We start from the raw sequence: 16,910 nt of genomic DNA, 5'->3' as shown, positions 1-16,910 counted from the left end.
GGAATATTTTTGAAGATATTGAGCAGACATTGATTGAGCATCTTCTGAGCCCTGGGCATGTAGATCTATGGGTACTTAACATTGTAGCTGCTTCACATTCACTCATAAGCTCTTAGGGGAGTCTAGACAGACACTTAGTCACAGGAAGGTGTGACAGGGAAAGTTCTGTGAAGGGAACACCCAGTTTGTTTGCAAAGTCTGGAATATCTTTAAAAGCTGTTGTTGCCACTTGATTGGTTGTTAAATGGACTGAAAAACTGAGAGTGGACTCCCAGAGTAAGATGGGATTCTTTCTAAAGTAGGATATGGGCCAGCCCAAGCATCGTAGTGAGCCCCTGCCCCGCCACATCTCTACAAATATTTTAAAAATTAGCCAGATACAGTGCCATGCACCTGTGGTCCCAGCTTCTGCAAGGCTGAGTTGGGAGAATCACTTCAGCCCAGGAGATAGAGGTTGCAGTGAGCCATGATTGCACCACAGCACTCCAGCCTGGGCAATAGAGTAAGACCCTGTCTCCCCCTGACAAGCAAAAGATTTTGGGATTCAGTAGAAATGAGTCCTGTAGGAAAAGGGGCAAGGAGTAGGATAGCCTTGATGAAGTCAGCTTGAAAAATCTTTTCTCAAAATAGATTCTTGATTGGAGGATTTCCTGGAGCGTTTAACATCCTAATGCATACTGCTGTCCCCAGGAGAGATTACAGTATGCATTCCTAGGCTTATTTGGCTATATTTTTTAAAAAAACTTGGAAGATTTTATCAGATTATTATTTCACAAAAACATACTCAGGGAAATAGCATTTCAAGCCCTTAAATCTCCAGATCTTTGCAACAGTCATCATTTGAGAAAAAAAAAATTAGCCCACTGGTAGATAGAGTTTTTTTTTCATAGTGAGATGTAGTGGACAGTGGCTACTGGATATGACAGATAATTTGAGGAAGAAAAACAAAAGGATATGGGTACCCACATACCCATTTGAAAATCACTGCTTTTAGAGCTAGGTTATGTTTCATGAACTTTCAGATATGATTTCTTAAATATCAACAACAACCCTGTGAAGGAAATACTTGATTATTATCTTCATTTTAGAGGTGAATAAGCTGAAACTCACATAATGGATTATGTATGGGAGATGCTGAGAGTCAAACTGTGGTCCATCTTCTGCCAAAGGCCACATTTCATTAGCTATTATTATGCTTTGTTAAGGAGTTTGTTAAGGTCTCTTATTTTTAACTTTTCTTGTTTTTCATTTTGTATGATTGTTATAAAAGTAATATATGCTTATTAAAGAAAAATAGGTGGAGAAAAGTAGAAAATACCTACAGAACCATCATTAAATATAACTCCAGTTAATATGTGATATATTTCTTTCCAGTTGTTTTATACAATATTATGTAAGTTGAATATCCCTTATCCAAAATGCTTGGGACCAGAAATGTTCTGGATTTCAATCTTGGGGATACTTTGGAATATTTCCAGGATGCACTCAGTTGAGCATCCCGATCCAAAAATCTGAAATGCTCCAATGAGCATTTTCTTTGAGTATCATGTCAGTTCTCAAAAAGTTTAGGATTTTGGAGCATTTTGGATTTTGAATTTTAGCATTAGGGATTCTCAGCCTGTGTACCATAGTTAGCCATAATTACAGTTATATGTATTATATATACACGTTATACATGTATGTTTCTATTTATGCACAAATTTATAAAATTTTGAATCCTACTTTAGAATCTTCCCTACAGATATGCATTTGGTTATTTTCACATAGTAAAGTATTTTAATAAGTACATCCACTGAACTAGAACTCAGAAACTTAACTTGTAACTCTTCTATGCCGACTGCTACTTGGCCATGGGCAGGTTTCTTGACATTTCTAGAATTCAGATTCTTCATTTGTAAATGAAGCTGTGCTTCAACCCAAGCAGCGGCATTTGTAGATCTTTTATACATTTGGGACCTAAGCACATATGGAAGAGGGGATTCACTGATTTTTTTTTTTTTTTGAAAAAAGAATTAAACCAGTTGATTTTGAAGCTCAGCAATTCTATGAGTTGCTGTATGTTAATGTACGTTTTTAAACATTCTTCACAAGGTAGAGTAAGCAAATATATTTTATTCTTTTAAATTATCTCAGGAAGCATGTAAGGACAAAGAGAATACCTGGTCTCTTGACCAGGTTGAAAAGTGTCCAAAGCACTGCCAAATTGCTTCTTAGAAAATAGACCATTGGAAATTATATAAAATAGTCTCCTTTGACAACATCCATTTTCAGATCCAATTTAATATGTGTCACAGAAGACTAATAACCAGGAAATCAGTGGTCCCTGAAATGAATAAGTTTGAAAACTATTAAGTTTACCAATAACTGGTTTTCTACTTTCCTTATGTATATAAGGCTTTGCATTTTGAGAGGGGTAATTTGGAAGTACAGTATCTTGATATCTTCTCTTGCTTTCACAGAAGGAAGAATCCTGCTCAGAAATGAGGTGAATTAATGCTTGGGCACTCAGGAACCCTGGACAGCTACATGAGGTGTTTAAAAACTGCCCTGACCATCTTGCCAAACAAGTCTCTGCTCATGAGGCCCCACAGGATGAACGCGCCGAGGCAGGACAGTGTCCTGCCCTGTCGGAACAGTGACTGCTGACCTGCCAAGAGTGAGCTGGGGACTGCCTGCTGTCTGCCAGTACAATGAAGGAAGTGGTTTATTGGTCACCCAAGAAGGTGGCAGACTGGCTGCTGGAGAATGCTATGCCAGAATACTGTGAGCCTCTGGAGCATTTCACAGGCCAGGACTTGATCAACCTAACCCAAGAGGATTTCAAAAAACCCCCTTTGTGCCGAGTCTCCTCTGACAACGGGCAGCGGCTCCTGGACATGATAGAAACCCTGAAAATGGAGCACCATTTGGAAGCACACAAGAACGGCCATGCCAACGGGCACCTCAACATTGGCGTAGACATCCCCACCCCCGATGGCAGCTTCAGCATCAAGATTAAACCCAACGGGATGCCAAATGGGTATAGGAAAGAGATGATAAAGATCCCCATGCCAGAACTGGAGCGCTCTCAGTACCCCATGGAGTGGGGCAAGACTTTTCTGGCCTTTCTTTACGCACTTTCCTGTTTTGTTCTCACCACAGTGATGATCTCGGTCGTCCATGAACGAGTACCTCCTAAGGAGGTGCAGCCTCCACTACCGGACACATTTTTTGACCATTTTAACCGGGTGCAGTGGGCCTTTTCTATTTGTGAAATTAATGGCATGATCCTTGTAGGACTCTGGTTAATTCAGTGGCTGCTCTTAAAATACAAGTAAGTCAAGTAAAAGCTCTAAGATTCAATGATTATGGGATTTGCACTCCAAACATCTAATTATTATTTATAAATGAAATTTATCAACTTGTTGGGATCAAAACATTCTAATTTTTTTTTTTTTTTTAAACACATACCCTGTTGGACTAACTTACTGTCTGGAAGCTTTAAAAGAAAATGCTGTTCGTTGCCTCTTTTATGCAAGATTCATACAGAATGATGAATAAGACCGTTAGAGATGATGCTCTGTTTTCACTTGATAAGAAAGAAAACTCTCAGACATCTTCACACAGTACAGGCTATTGAACAACAGATCAACCACCTAGTCTTGGTTGGTGTTACTAACCCATTAAATAAATGACAGTTGGCCTAAGCACTATAAATTGGCTGCATAGCTTTTCCCACACAGAGTCAGATATCTGGAGCCTTAGCAATATATATTTAAAGATGTTTCACACAGAATTCAGAACACCTCCTCCAGAGTGGCTTGGGTTGTTGGGAAAACAATACCCTCAGGGTATGACTTTGGGTACGTGGGATGTGGATGGACCTAAATGGATTCCCACCTTCTACTACTACTACTTAAAGCAACATGTGATTGTTCCATTCAAATTTCTCAGAGTGTTAAGTAGGCAACTCCCACTTAGTTTCAGGTGTATCCAAGGTGGCTTTCACATCCGAAGCTGTAAACTCAGCATGGACCCCCTCAGACAGGCTATTTACTTGGGTTGCCTACATTGTCCCTTCACTGATGTTTGATCTTCTCCTTAGTTAAAGGAACACCTTATGGTTTCCATGAATGAGGGTTGGAAATTGGTTTGTTAAAGAGCTGAGTTTCTGTCCGGTGGAATGTGTTTCATGATCCACCACGTGGTTAAATATTAAGGAATTCATCTTACAGCAAGAAAACAAAATGCACACCGAGAGTTCATGCTGAATGTTCTTTGACAGAAATGATAAGGTTTTTCCTAGTATGTTTTATAAGGACTCTTTTTTTTTGAACCTGATAAATTATATACCTGCAAATTGAAATAAAAGCAGTTCCTGACACTTTCCCAGGAATGGACGGTCTTAACTGGTATAAAGAAAGCCATTTAACTGATCAGTGTTTATTTACAGACAGATTGACAGTCCTAGAGTTCAAGGTGAATCTGAAATAGAATTGATGGTCTGGGCTGCATTTAATTTGGTGGAAGACCTTTTTGTTGTTGTTGTTCCTTTAGTTTTAAGAGGATAATAAATAGGAATAGGCTTTAGAAATACAAGATGCTTGGAGTTTATTAAGTGTATTATTTTTGCTGCCAAACTTTAGTTCTGCTTTTGCCTTTTTGACTTTTAAACTTTTTTCCTAAAATCCCATTGGAACAAAATGCCAGTACTGTGCAAAGGCAAGGTCAACTCAAATTATGCTTCCTGGGTTTTCCCTGATGTTTGTTGTTTTGTTTTTGTAAGTTTGCTGCTTTTCCGGTTTTTTGTCAAAATTTTTATATTCAAGCAAATAATTTACTGCCCCAGAATATAACTTTGAGTAAATCTTAACAGTTGCAAATCTGAATCTTTCACAGAACTGTGACTTTTAAGTAATTTTATTCTTATAAAGTATCCTCTTAACCATAAAACTAATTTTCTTGAAGTATATTAATAATTACAATTTTCCCAACAGGGAGTTTTCCTCAAATCTGTTTCTCTTTAAGCTTTATGATTTTGTGTTTTCCTGGTACTTATTGCCAATACTGTAGTCATTTATATATTTAAATTGCTCAAAGCAAGAAGCCAGTTGATTTGACAAAATTAACTCAGTGCTGGAACGCAGGCAGCCTGGGATCTGGCCTCAGGTATGTCCAACTTGCTGAGTGGTTTGGGTGGATCCTTACATCTCAGGAGCCTTGTTTTTCTCACAAAATAATGGCGTCTCAGTCTAGATGATTTCTGTTGTCATATACAACTACATTTTATTTGATTCTAACATAATTGGATGGGCCAATTATCTTTGAATTTTATTAGCTTCAGAGCGTTTGTGTCCAGAATGCATCCAACTAAGTCCTTTCTAATTTTCACCTCTGGTGGGGTAGGGATGTGGGAAATGAAAGCAGAGTTGTCATGATCATCCTAAGCATCGTCCACCCTGTCCTTCTACTGGGGTCCATTGCTGGCTTCCTGTCTCTCTCCTTGTGACCTCACTTCAGTGTATTTGGCCCACCAGACAGGTAGGAGGTAGGAGGTAGGAAGAAACATACAGATGACATATCAAGCAGTGAAGATGGATAAACTACCTTTTCCTGGCTCTCATAGAGAAGGTTAAAATCTTTTGTAGTGTCAGAGGAACCCTTTGTTTCTAGTTATTTGGTTATTGCAATATAGCAGTTTTATTTATCTGGCATTTCGGAGAAATTGATCCTTCTGTTTATGGGATATTCTTAGCAGAGAGTTAACTTCTCCCTCTTTTTGTACTTGACTCTTCTGAGTGTTGACCCCATCCCCAATCTCCACTAGGAGGTGTGCCACTTAGGAGCTTGTTTTATATGACTTCTCCAAATTAAGCCTGTTTGGCCAGTAATTCCCAACAGGATACTTCTACTTTGATTTTAAAAGTCCTGGATCCCTTAAAAAATCAGTCCTTCCTTCTTATTTCGGTATCTTCTACTTTTTAGAGAAGAATCATGGGATGAAACTATGGAGGATCACTTAAGAAATGAGATCACTGGAATTTGGCCAAAAAATCCCAACAACAACAAAAAATCCGTTTAACCAAATGTTTGAGGTGCTGGAAAATCTTAATCTTGAATTTGTGACATATGGTTCTATCTTTATGTTGTAAACAATTGTCCTTTACTATTAAACATAGGTTTTGATTTTTTTTTGTACTTAAATTTTTTCCTCCTTTCATTCTTAATGTCTCCCCTGCATATCTGTATGAATATATGTTTATATATATATACATAAATCCACATGGGATTTCCATAACCTCTCAAAATGGAAAGCAACAATAATGCCTATCCTTGAGAACATTTTTGGTTTTTAAAATTGTAAATAATGTTGTCTCCCCATTTAGAATTGGACTTTCAAGCCACTGACTAGGAAAAAATCCTGGGAAATCTCTGCATTTGTGTCAGACTTCACTGCAAAACAGGTATCCCTTGTTTTAAGAAAGCATGATAAAGAACATATTAAACTTACAGATTTGATGAAGGCTGAAGATGTAAGAATTTTTCATGCATGGCTAAATCATGGCTAACACAGTGGCACCTATGTGTGATACGTGTGGCTCAGCTCTACTGGGACATGGTGAACACCTGAGGAAGTGGCTTTCTTAGCCAAGGAGCAGGACTACAGAGTTTCCAAGTCACCAGATAAATTATGACTTAGTGTAGTCGTCATAGGTTCCTCAAACTCAACTTACGTAAAACCACTATATTTTTCTTCCAACTTTTTCTTCCTTCTCTCTGGCCAGTGGCATTTCCTAGAAACCTAGAACTCCTCAGTTCCTTTTATCCAGATAGTCACTAAGTTCTTTTGGTTCTAATTTTAGATCCATCTCTTCTTTCCATTTCTATTTAGAACTCCATAGTGGGTGCCCAGATGGAGAAACAGCTCCTTAGCCTGAAGCTCAAGGGCCCTCAGCATCTGGTCCCAATCTCTTCTGCCTTATCTCTAGCTACTCCACTCCACAGTTTTCCTCAAACACGTTAAGCCCATATCACATTTCATTCTATTAGTTGTATATATGTCTCCTTCATTGCTAAATTGTAAGTTCCTCAAGGGGAAGAACTAGATTCTATTCATCATTCACCTTTCTATCCCAGTGCCTAGCACATAGAAAGTGCTCACCTAAAATTCATTCATTCATTCATCTAGTATTTATTGAGCAGTATACCATATTCCAGGCACTGAGTGGCCCTGGGGATGCTGCACTGAGCAAAGGATCCCAATGCTTTCGTGAAGCTTATATTCTGGCCAGTGTAAGGGAGGCAGTAAATGAATACATGATATTGGCTAGTGTGATGGAGAAAAAGCAGTACAAAGGACTAGCGAGTGTTGGAGAGAGTGGGGGAGAGGCTGGTATTTTAGACTGATTGGAAAGCAGAGTCCTCTGATTAGATGATGGTTGAGCAGACATCTAAATTAAATGAGACAATACCATGCATGTGTTTGGGAAGAGTAGTTGATGCAGGAGACACAGGAAGTGCAGAGTTCTGGCACTTACCTGAGGAATGGTCAAGGGCCCATGTGGCTGAGTTAGCTGGGAGAGAACCCTGATGCAGGAGGTCAGTGAGGTGTTAGCCTTGTGGGCTGTGGATGGATAAGGAGTTGGGATTTTATTTCAAGTGTGGCAGTAAGTCATTGGGGAGAAGGATACGAAAAACCTGATGTTTTAAAAGAATGAAACTGGCGTTTAAAAGAATGTGGCTGCGTTACAGAGATTAGGGAAGCAAGAGTTGAAGCAGGGGGCCTGGTTGAGATGCCATTGCAGGCTGGGCGTGGCACTCTAATCCCAGCACTTTGGGAGGCGGAGGCAAGCGGATCACCTGAGGTCGGGAGTTCGAGACCAGCCTGACCAATGTGGAGAAACCCCATCTTTACTAAAAATACAAAATTAGCCAGCGTGATGGCACTTGCCTGTAATCGCAGCTACTCGGGAGGCTGAGGCAGGAGAATCGCTTGAACCCAGGGCATGGAGGTTGCGGTGAGCTGAGCTCGCGCCATTGCACTCCTACCTGAGCAACGAGTGAAACTCTCAAAAAAAAAAAAAAAAAAAAAAAGTTATTGCAGTAGTCCAGGTAGAAGATGATCATGACTTAGATTCAGTTAACATTTGTTTAGTGATGCATTTTGTGGAAGGGTAATGAGAAGGGCCGAACTCTTTCTAGAAGCTGTGACACTTAGAGCATCTCATCTTTTATAATGACAGGGCTGACTCCTGTTGCAGTATCTTTCTGATATGAGGTTTTTGGGGGTCTCTGTGAATCCCTGATTTGTATATGGAATTTAGTGGGGAAATAGCATTTACTAATTTGGGGAAATCTCCAACTTTGTTTGAATATATTTTATTTCAGAGCAAAGTCAAGTCAGGTGTGTATCTTGATATGTGTTTTCTACCATAGCTTCTTTTGGGTCAGACATTTGCCTAAAAGGAATAGCATAAGACAGTTGCATAAGGAGAAATTAAATGTCACAGGGTATATGAGTCGGTCGGTGGTGAAAAGATCTGAAGAAAGAAAAGAAACCATTGGACAGTTGGGTTATGGGTTGGGGTCAGGGGTAGAGAGAACTCAGCGGTAAAACATTCTAGCATAAACAGTCGCATTGATTTGTAGTGAGGCTGGTGAAATGGAAATGGTCACTTAGTGGGTGACAATTTTCTCTGAAAATTGATCCCATGCCAAAAGGGAAGGAAGTAAAGAAGAAAAATGATGACCACAGATCCTGCTTGGGACCTGCCATGACATCAAGTTTTAGAACTGTTTCTAGGGGCTTTGTTAATCCTGCAGGAAGGAACAGGTACAACTTTCCAGTGTGGCTTTTCTGGGATTGTATGCTGAGAGAACTAGGATGGATTTTTAGAAGTTTACTAGCATTCTGTATTTAATGTTTGGAGGTCACTTTGGGGAAGAGTTTTCTTTTCTTTTCTTTTCTTTTTTTTTTTTTTTTTTTTTTTTTTAAACTTTGCTAAACCTTTGTGGGGCCTTATTTGTTAAGTGGGTATCTGCCAACATAAGAGATTTTATCTATAGCATTTTCCTCTCTTCTGTGAATGGAATCTAATTTCCAAGGACATAATCTTTGTACTGATTGGCAGTTGCTTTTGTCAGATGCTAATCTGATTGTTTTTGGTTTGTGTTTTATTCAATAGACTAGATTCTCCACTAACATTTATCTTTCATTTTACCCTATTTTAATTCCATCAGAGTTTCTTTATTAAGTTGATTGAATCAAAGTACTTAACTCCTCTTCGCTTCCCAAAGGTAGTTTATGACCCACAGATACTGTCAACAATTTTTCTCTTGTTTTTATGTCTTCGATGGTTGTGATTGAAGTTCTTAAAAGCATTTGATACAGAGAGCATTTGATATGAAGTGGGGGAGAGTGGGGGTTTCTATTCAATAGAATTTATTTTCTGAGTTCCAGAAGAGCCTTTTCTTAAGGTCATTTCACTTTATTATATATTAGTCTTATACTGTAGATTGTAATGGTAGTCTGTAATGCAACTTCAGAACATTTTTATGTTTAGTTGTTTACCAGAAATTATTGGAGACTGTATGCTAGGGATATAGCAGCTAGCAAAACGGTTGAATGGGGGTTATAGTCTGGGAAATATTTGTTCTCAGAGTGACATCTCAGTTTTGAAAATGTGTTGTCTAAACTCCATCCATGTATGAAACTCAGGATAAAATTCCCTCATATTACTGGTGCTTTTTTGGATACTTACCCATTATTTAATTCCCTGATAAGCTGTAATAGTTCTCTCCAGCAGTGAAGCAAGGTAAGTGCTCAGGGATTACCTCTTTCCCTCCTTTCTATTCCCTCCACACATGTAGCTGCATCAATTATGTGCTTACTCAAAATCTGTTTTGTTGTGTTCCTTTTAATCCATGTTGTCAAAAATTATTATCCTATTCAAGAGGCAGGTTCCAAACCAACTGATTTTAGAGTAATAAGCATTAATGTGTATTGTATCATTTGATACAATCAACCCTTAAAACAAGTAGTGTTATTCTCCTCTCTCAGTGAAGAAAATTGAGACTTGGAGAAGCTATTGACTTGCCCAGCATCGTACAGTGGCATATTTTGGGCACTGAAGGCTCTTCAATATGCATCCAGTCTGTAAATTTCCTGGTATTATAGGCACCTGTCCTCTGGAGATGTATTTTTTTTTTTTTAACAGATTTAGTGTCGTAGATGCCACATGCATAGGACAGATAGAATAAAAACAAATGAGTTCAGTTTTTAAATTATAAATTTTATGTATTGGGTTCCATCTGGGAGACGTACATGTGTTTCAGGATGGATCTGCCAACTCTGATAGCCGTCCATTTTTGCAATTGCCTGTAGACTGTAGAAAATGCCCTTAGCTCTGTCGTAGCTCTGGAACCTCCTAAGTGTGGAATGGGCCCTACTCACTAGTAATCTGACAAAGCTTCATTTGCTACCAACTTCAGTCACCTTTCTGCACTTAAGACCACTGACTAGGCATGCCGAACCTTATACTTTTTCTTTCTGTTTCTAGTACATTTTCTCTCCTCTCTTGATTCTGACCTATTATCTATCTAGACTCAGAGCCTGAGCTGAGATCCCATTTTCTTTCCTTTCCTGGGGACCTTCTCTGACCCCTTTTCTTCCCAGATCATCTGGATCTCCTAGCCTCTTGCAGGCCTCGCTATGCCTTCTCTGTCATCTTTTTGTTTACCGAGGGCATTTTTTTGGAGTGGGGAAGGACACTCTAGAGGGTTGATGATGGACTTAGTCCCAGATTGTGCCTCGTCTCTCATTCTCATGTTAGTGAACTTTCGTGCCTCGTCTCTCATTCTCATGTTAGTGAACTGATGGTCTTCTTTGCTTCTACCTTTTCTAATTTTTACAATTTTAGGTCCCATGACCTAAATACTGGACTGAGTCATAGGAATTATAGGGAAATTGTAGATTTTTCTCTAAATTTAGTAATCCCATCTATTTGACTTGTAGGCAGATTGGAGGATAAGGATAAACAAAAAAACAAACCAACTTATCATCTCACTGGAGATAAACAATGCTCATATTTGGGTTCATGTAACGTTTTATATTTTTCTGCATGTGCTCATAAATGAGTAATGTGTGTACACGTGTATTTTTAAGTGGTGTCATTTTGGCCTTCTCTTTTACAGCATGCCCAAGGATTGTCTGTTTTCCTCCTCTCAGCAAACCATCATGGATGTCTGTCTAATTACTCATGATCTGATTTAGAAGTCACCACATCCTGTCAGTCCCACCAGCCTGTCAGTGACGTGGCTGTGGTGGTGAAGCATGTGGTTATACTCAGTCTTACACTGGAAGATCATTCTTGATTTAGATCCCTGCTGACTGCGTGACTTTGGCCAAGTTACTTGACTATTGTAGTAGCGTTGTTTCCTTACCTACAAAATGAGAATTATGGTTTCTGTAAAGCTGTTTTGAGGATTGAACGAGATGATATGCACAACGCACTTGACAGAGTACTTGGCATCCTCCTGGTTCCCAAGCCCACCAGTGGCATTTCTGTTCCTCCCAGTGGTCAGCCCAAATGTGTTGGGTTTTGTTTTGTTTTTGAGATGAGATCTCACTTCATCCCCCAGGGTGGAGGGCAGTGGCATGATCGTAGCTCACAGCTCACTGTAGCCTAGAACTCCTGGGCTCAAGTGATCCTCTGACCTTCCTCACCACTTCTATTGCTGCCATAGGTCTAACCACCTTCATCTCATACCTAGGTTATTACCTGGTCTTGCTTCCTTTTAATGACCTTTTAACTTGGCAGACAGAGTAAGTCAAAGTACATTTATCTTCTTCCACCTCATAGGGCATTAAGGCCAGTGTCCTCATATGGTGACCTAAGAGGTCCTCCCAGACCTCATGGCCTCATGCCCTGTACTCCCTTGATGATCAACAAACACTGATACACACAAGCCTCTGGAATTTTCTCCCACAACCTCCTGGTTGACACATCATACAGAGGTAGACCTTCTCTGACCAACTTAGCCCCCAGTTCTAACCTCCTTTCCCCTAATGAGACTCTTACTTGTTTTCCTCTTTAGCACTTATCTAACGTGCTCTATGTTTTACTTATTTCTTGACCTGTGTATTGTCTGCCTCTTTCACTAGAACACAGGTACCACAAGCCAGGCTGTTTGTCTGCTCTGTTCACTGCTGTATTTCCCATGTTTAGAATAGCACATGTATATTCATTATGTGAATTTTAATAGACACTAAAATTTGTTATGTGTTGCACATGCTAGTTACTGTGCCTAGAATTCAATAAATGTTAGTGACTGCTGGTGATGTGTCTGTTACGTTTTCAGAAACCCCCTGTTAAAATAACAGTGTTACTTTTAAGGATAATCCCTTAGCCCAAGAGTAAACAGTAATTGTTCAGTTCTGCTGGCTGTGACTAAGCAAGCCCCTAACAATATGATTCAAGGTGGATAAGTTTTGATGATGGGAAGGAATGAGGAGAGATCTGGGTGTGTATACACACACACACAAACACACATGTATGCATATACACATTTGTATTCTATGTACACTAATGTATTCTATGTACACACTAATGTGTACACACATATATGTACACATATATACATATATTATTTTTGTTGATAGCCTAAAATACCAACACAGAAATATAACACCTTTTGTTTACAGTTTTATTTAGCAGTTTCTGGAGGATACTTGATTTTAATTCTACATAACTATCTCAAGTAGATAGTATTGATGTTTTTGTTCATGTCTTATAGGTTAGCATTTTTTTCTTTACTTCCTGTTACAACTTGTATATAACTCTGGAAGTAACATTTTAATTTCATTAGCGAAAAGAGCAGCTGATTCAAAGTCTAGAAAGACCTAGGTTTTGTAGTGACACTTTCATTGACTTACTCTCTGGCCCCAGGCTAGTACTTAAATTCTTCATACGTTAATTTCTCCTTCTGTAAAATGGAATAATGGCATATGCTAAACAGGAATGTTGTTAAAATAATTAATAGCAAAGGTGTGAATTTTCTTTGAGTTGGATTTTAAAAAGCAAAAATGCATAGTATATGTACAGACACATTTCTGGACTGGTGCACAGGTATGTCTCTTTTTCCTGATTCATGAACTGTGCATCTACCCTGTATGGGTACCTAAGAATTATTAAATGAGTTCTAAATCTCCCAGGCAAGTATTTATTTTGATTATTTTGTTTGTTCTACCATGTTTAGTCTTGTTCTTTCATTTGTTTTACTAACGTTTCCTTAGAATTTTCTCTTCTAAAGTACTAAATTAAGCCCTGAGTTTTCCTAAATGGAGTCTATAGCCATTGAGATACCTGAGGCTGTGATGGGTGGAAAGGCCTTACAGGACAATGAGACTAGAAAGAAGAGAGAAGCATACAGAACTCACAGGCCCCAGTCTCTAGGGGTTTGCAGTTCTGGTTGGATAATGGAGCAATCTCAGCAAGTGTTTTGAATTAAAATATGAATGGAGAAAGGATACAGAGTGAAGGGACAGTGAACATCAGGGCAGAGTATTTCTGGCAGATATATAAAAGGGTTTAAGCACCAAATATTTGTAGGAAGAAGTAGAAAAGGACTTCAGAGAGAATAAGAAGTAAAGCTCTAGAGCACAAAACTGTATAGTGTTGCTGGTACTGCCGTCGTATTACAGGTACCATCATAAGTCTCCCTGAGACTAAAAGACAAGAAAGCACAGGTCTTCTTAAGAATGTCTTCTCACAAAGGGATGAGACATTACCTTTGTTGGTAATGGTGATGCCTGTCTCACTATTAAAAAATACCATACAGTAGAAACGAAATTTGAAGGAATTGGGAGGATGAAGTGGCTCTGTCCAGTTGGGGACATCTGGAAGCCATGAGGTAGATGCATAGGATTATAGCAGAGATAATCATGTGAGAGGCCAGAGAAAGAGACTGGCAGGCAAAAACAAGAAATTGAGTTTGTGTTTAGGGAACAATGAGTGGCTCTTTTTGCCCCTGGCAGTGGGATTCACATCTAGAGAAGACAGAGGAGGTGGAGGCAGGAGGATCATTTGAGCCCAGGAATGCAAGACCAGCCTGGGCAATATGGAAAGACCCTGTCTCTACAGAAAAATTTTTAAAAATTAGCTGGCCATGGTGGCCTGCGCCTGTGGTCCCAGATACTCGGGAAGCTGAGGCAGTAGGATTGCTTGAGCCTGGGAGATTAAGGCTGCAGTGAGCCATGATCATGCAGCTGCACTCCAGCCTGGATGACAGAGCAAGATCCTGTCTCACCAAAAAAAATAAATAAATAAATAAAAAAGACTTAAAAAAAAAAAGGAGGTGTCATGTTGAAGGTAGTTGAAGAAGCCTGTGAGGGGAGTTGTCACAATCCAGGGAATCCGGGTGCTGGTAGCGAGGAATTAAGGAAAACAGATTTTAGAATTTCTTTGGAGTTAGTTTCACAGAATATGGAACGTAGGGGTGCAGTATGTTTTCAGGAGGGCTGTAAAGGAATTAAAATAGGAGGATGGGATAGAGAGGAACAGGGGCTTACTTAGAGTAGGGGACCTTTCTTAGAGATGACATTTGAATGGAATGTATCAGTGACAGGCAAGTGTCCCAGGAGAAGGCAGAATCCAGGCAGAGAGAATGGCTGGCACAGAGATCCTACTCAAGGTAGGAGGGACTTTGCAAGCTGTGTTCAAAGAGCACCAAGGGCACTGGGCTGAGATAGATCCTGGAGAATGATAGGGAGGGTGGCCAGAGGGCAGGCTAGAGGAAGGTGGCCAGATATAGGGCCTCAGTGTCTTGGGAAAAGATTTGGATTTTATTAAAATGAGTTTGATGACCATTGGAAGGCTTTAAGGGACATACCTGTTTAACTGTTTCAAAATAGATGATTCTGGCAGCTCTAAAGAGAATGCATTTTAGGAAGCTACCTTAGTCTGTTAAGGCTGCAGTAACAAAATATCGTAGACTGGGTGAGTTATAGGTTCTGGATGCTGGAAGTCCAAGCTCAAGGTGCAGGCTGATTGGCATCTAGTGAGGGCCAATTTCCTGGTTCATAAATAGCACTTTCTCCCTGTGTCCTCACATTTCAGAAGGGTGAGCCCACCTCTCTATGATCTATTTTATAAGGGCACTAATTCAGACCTGAGGACCCTGCCCTTGTGATCTAATCACTGGTGATTAGGTTTCAACATAGGAATTTGAGGGGAAGGAGACACAAGCATTCAGACCATAGCAGGAGGCAAGAGTGGTGTTAAGGACAATAGGTAGAAAGAAGGTCATTGTGGATGTTCAGGTGAGATAGAGTGTTGAGAAATGAACGACATTTCAGAATGACTGATTTAACATACGAGGAAAGTGGTAATAAGCAAATCTAACTGGGCACAGACTACAAAAAATAATGAAAAATAAACACATTTAATTTTAGATAGCTATGTGAGCTAGAATAATTTTTTTCAGTACTTTATTAATATAGTCATTAAGTGGATTTTGAAATGTGGCTGAAATGGGACAGGATGTTGGCTCAGCTATAAATACTCAAAATTGAGATTTCTTACACAGTGTTACACAATGTGATGCAGTTTCCTGAATGTTTTTGTTTTGTTTATATTTCAGCTTAAACTCTGAACCTCACTTTTCCCATCTGTAAAATAAGGATCATATCCATGCATTGCCAGGTAGTTTTAAGAAGTAGATGACACAGAGCTTGTTATATAAGAGAACTTTGGCAAAACAATTCCTGTTGGTAATACCATGCCTGGGGAAATACCTCAATAGAAACTTTGTTTTTTAGTAGTGTGGTCGTTGGCTCTAAACAAAACTATTTCATTTTCAACCTTATATATTAAGAAAAATATGACTATTTTGATGCTTATTCTTAGTGCTATTTCATGGCCTTTCCAGTTTTTTTGTCACCCCTTTCTCTGATTCATAAGAAAGTGATGTCTTTTTCTTCCTTTTGCTGATGAGGAAGCTAATTTCTAAGGAAATTGATTGAGGTGGTCAAGGGCACCAGGTGAGCCTTTGTTAAAGGTAAAACTAGCATCTATATAAAGATACAGCTCAGTAATGCATTATCTGTCCGTTCATGTTTTACAACTGGAATCACTAATCAGAGACCTGAATCATTACTCTTCCATGACTGCTCCAGAGATTCGAGTCTCCCAATTCTGTGTTAGTTACACGTGCTCTCCCTTGTGTATTGCCTCTTAGTTTTGAATTGTTGCTTAGTTCCACTGTACTGTTGTCAAGTCCTATTTATCTCTAAAAGCTAATAGCTTCCAGAAAGAGCTAGGAGGCCAGGTCTGGGCATTGAAAGAGTTGTATATGTCTTCCTACTGTGGATTAGTTGAAAGAGACAACTCATGGGAAAACAAACTTTTTCCAGTATTTTAATTTTACTTTGCACTATAGTAATTTTTTTAACCACTTTTCATTTATTTATTTATTTACAGACAGGTCTTACTCTGTCACCCAGACTGGAGTGCAGTGGCACAGTCATAACTCACTGTAGCCTCTAACTCCCAGGCTCCAGTGATCCTCCCACTGCAGCCTCCGGAGTAGCTAGAACTACAGGCACACGCCACCATGTCCAGCTAATTTTTCTTTTTTTTTTTTTAATAGATGCATGGTTGTGCCATGTTGTCCAGGCTGATCTTGAACTCCTGGGCTCAAGTGATCCACCTGCCTCAGCCTCCCAAAGTGCTGGGATTACAGGCATAAGCCACCATGCCTGAGCTTTCTTCAGAATTTTAGATCATTGTACCAAATGTCAAAAACACTAGTGCTGGTGGTATTTAGTCAAGTTCTGAGCAATTTTTTAAAAATTAGGAATATAAAAAAGCTTAATAAAATACTAGCATGTACTTGACATAACATGCTATTTTAGTAAGTCTTAATAATGATCT

At 39.3% G+C, this 16,910-nt stretch overlaps 1 protein-coding gene across 50 annotated transcripts in view; it reads left to right on the top strand.

Moving 5' to 3' along the window:
• The window catches only part of SGMS1 (sphingomyelin synthase 1), a 314,409-nt gene that overhangs the window by 273,577 nt on the left and 23,922 nt on the right, over window positions 1-16,910 (top strand). For 38 of the 50 annotated variants that reach the window (XM_077945130.1, XM_077945145.1, XM_077945147.1 and 35 more), the window contains 1 exon segment: window positions 2,460-3,313. The exons of the other annotated variants lie outside the window; for them this stretch is intronic. In XM_077945130.1, coding sequence (XP_077801256.1) covers window positions 2,691-3,313 — 623 coding nt within the window. In that variant the 5' untranslated portion in view covers window positions 2,460-2,690. 50 annotated transcript variants of the gene reach the window in all.

Source organism: Macaca mulatta, chromosome 9 (assembly GCF_049350105.2).
Source record: "Macaca mulatta isolate MMU2019108-1 chromosome 9, T2T-MMU8v2.0, whole genome shotgun sequence".
Classification (NCBI taxonomy): Eukaryota; Metazoa; Chordata; class Mammalia; order Primates; family Cercopithecidae; genus Macaca; species Macaca mulatta.
The sequence above is the reverse complement of the archived record's forward strand: the minus strand, read 5'-3'. Positions and strand labels throughout refer to the sequence as shown.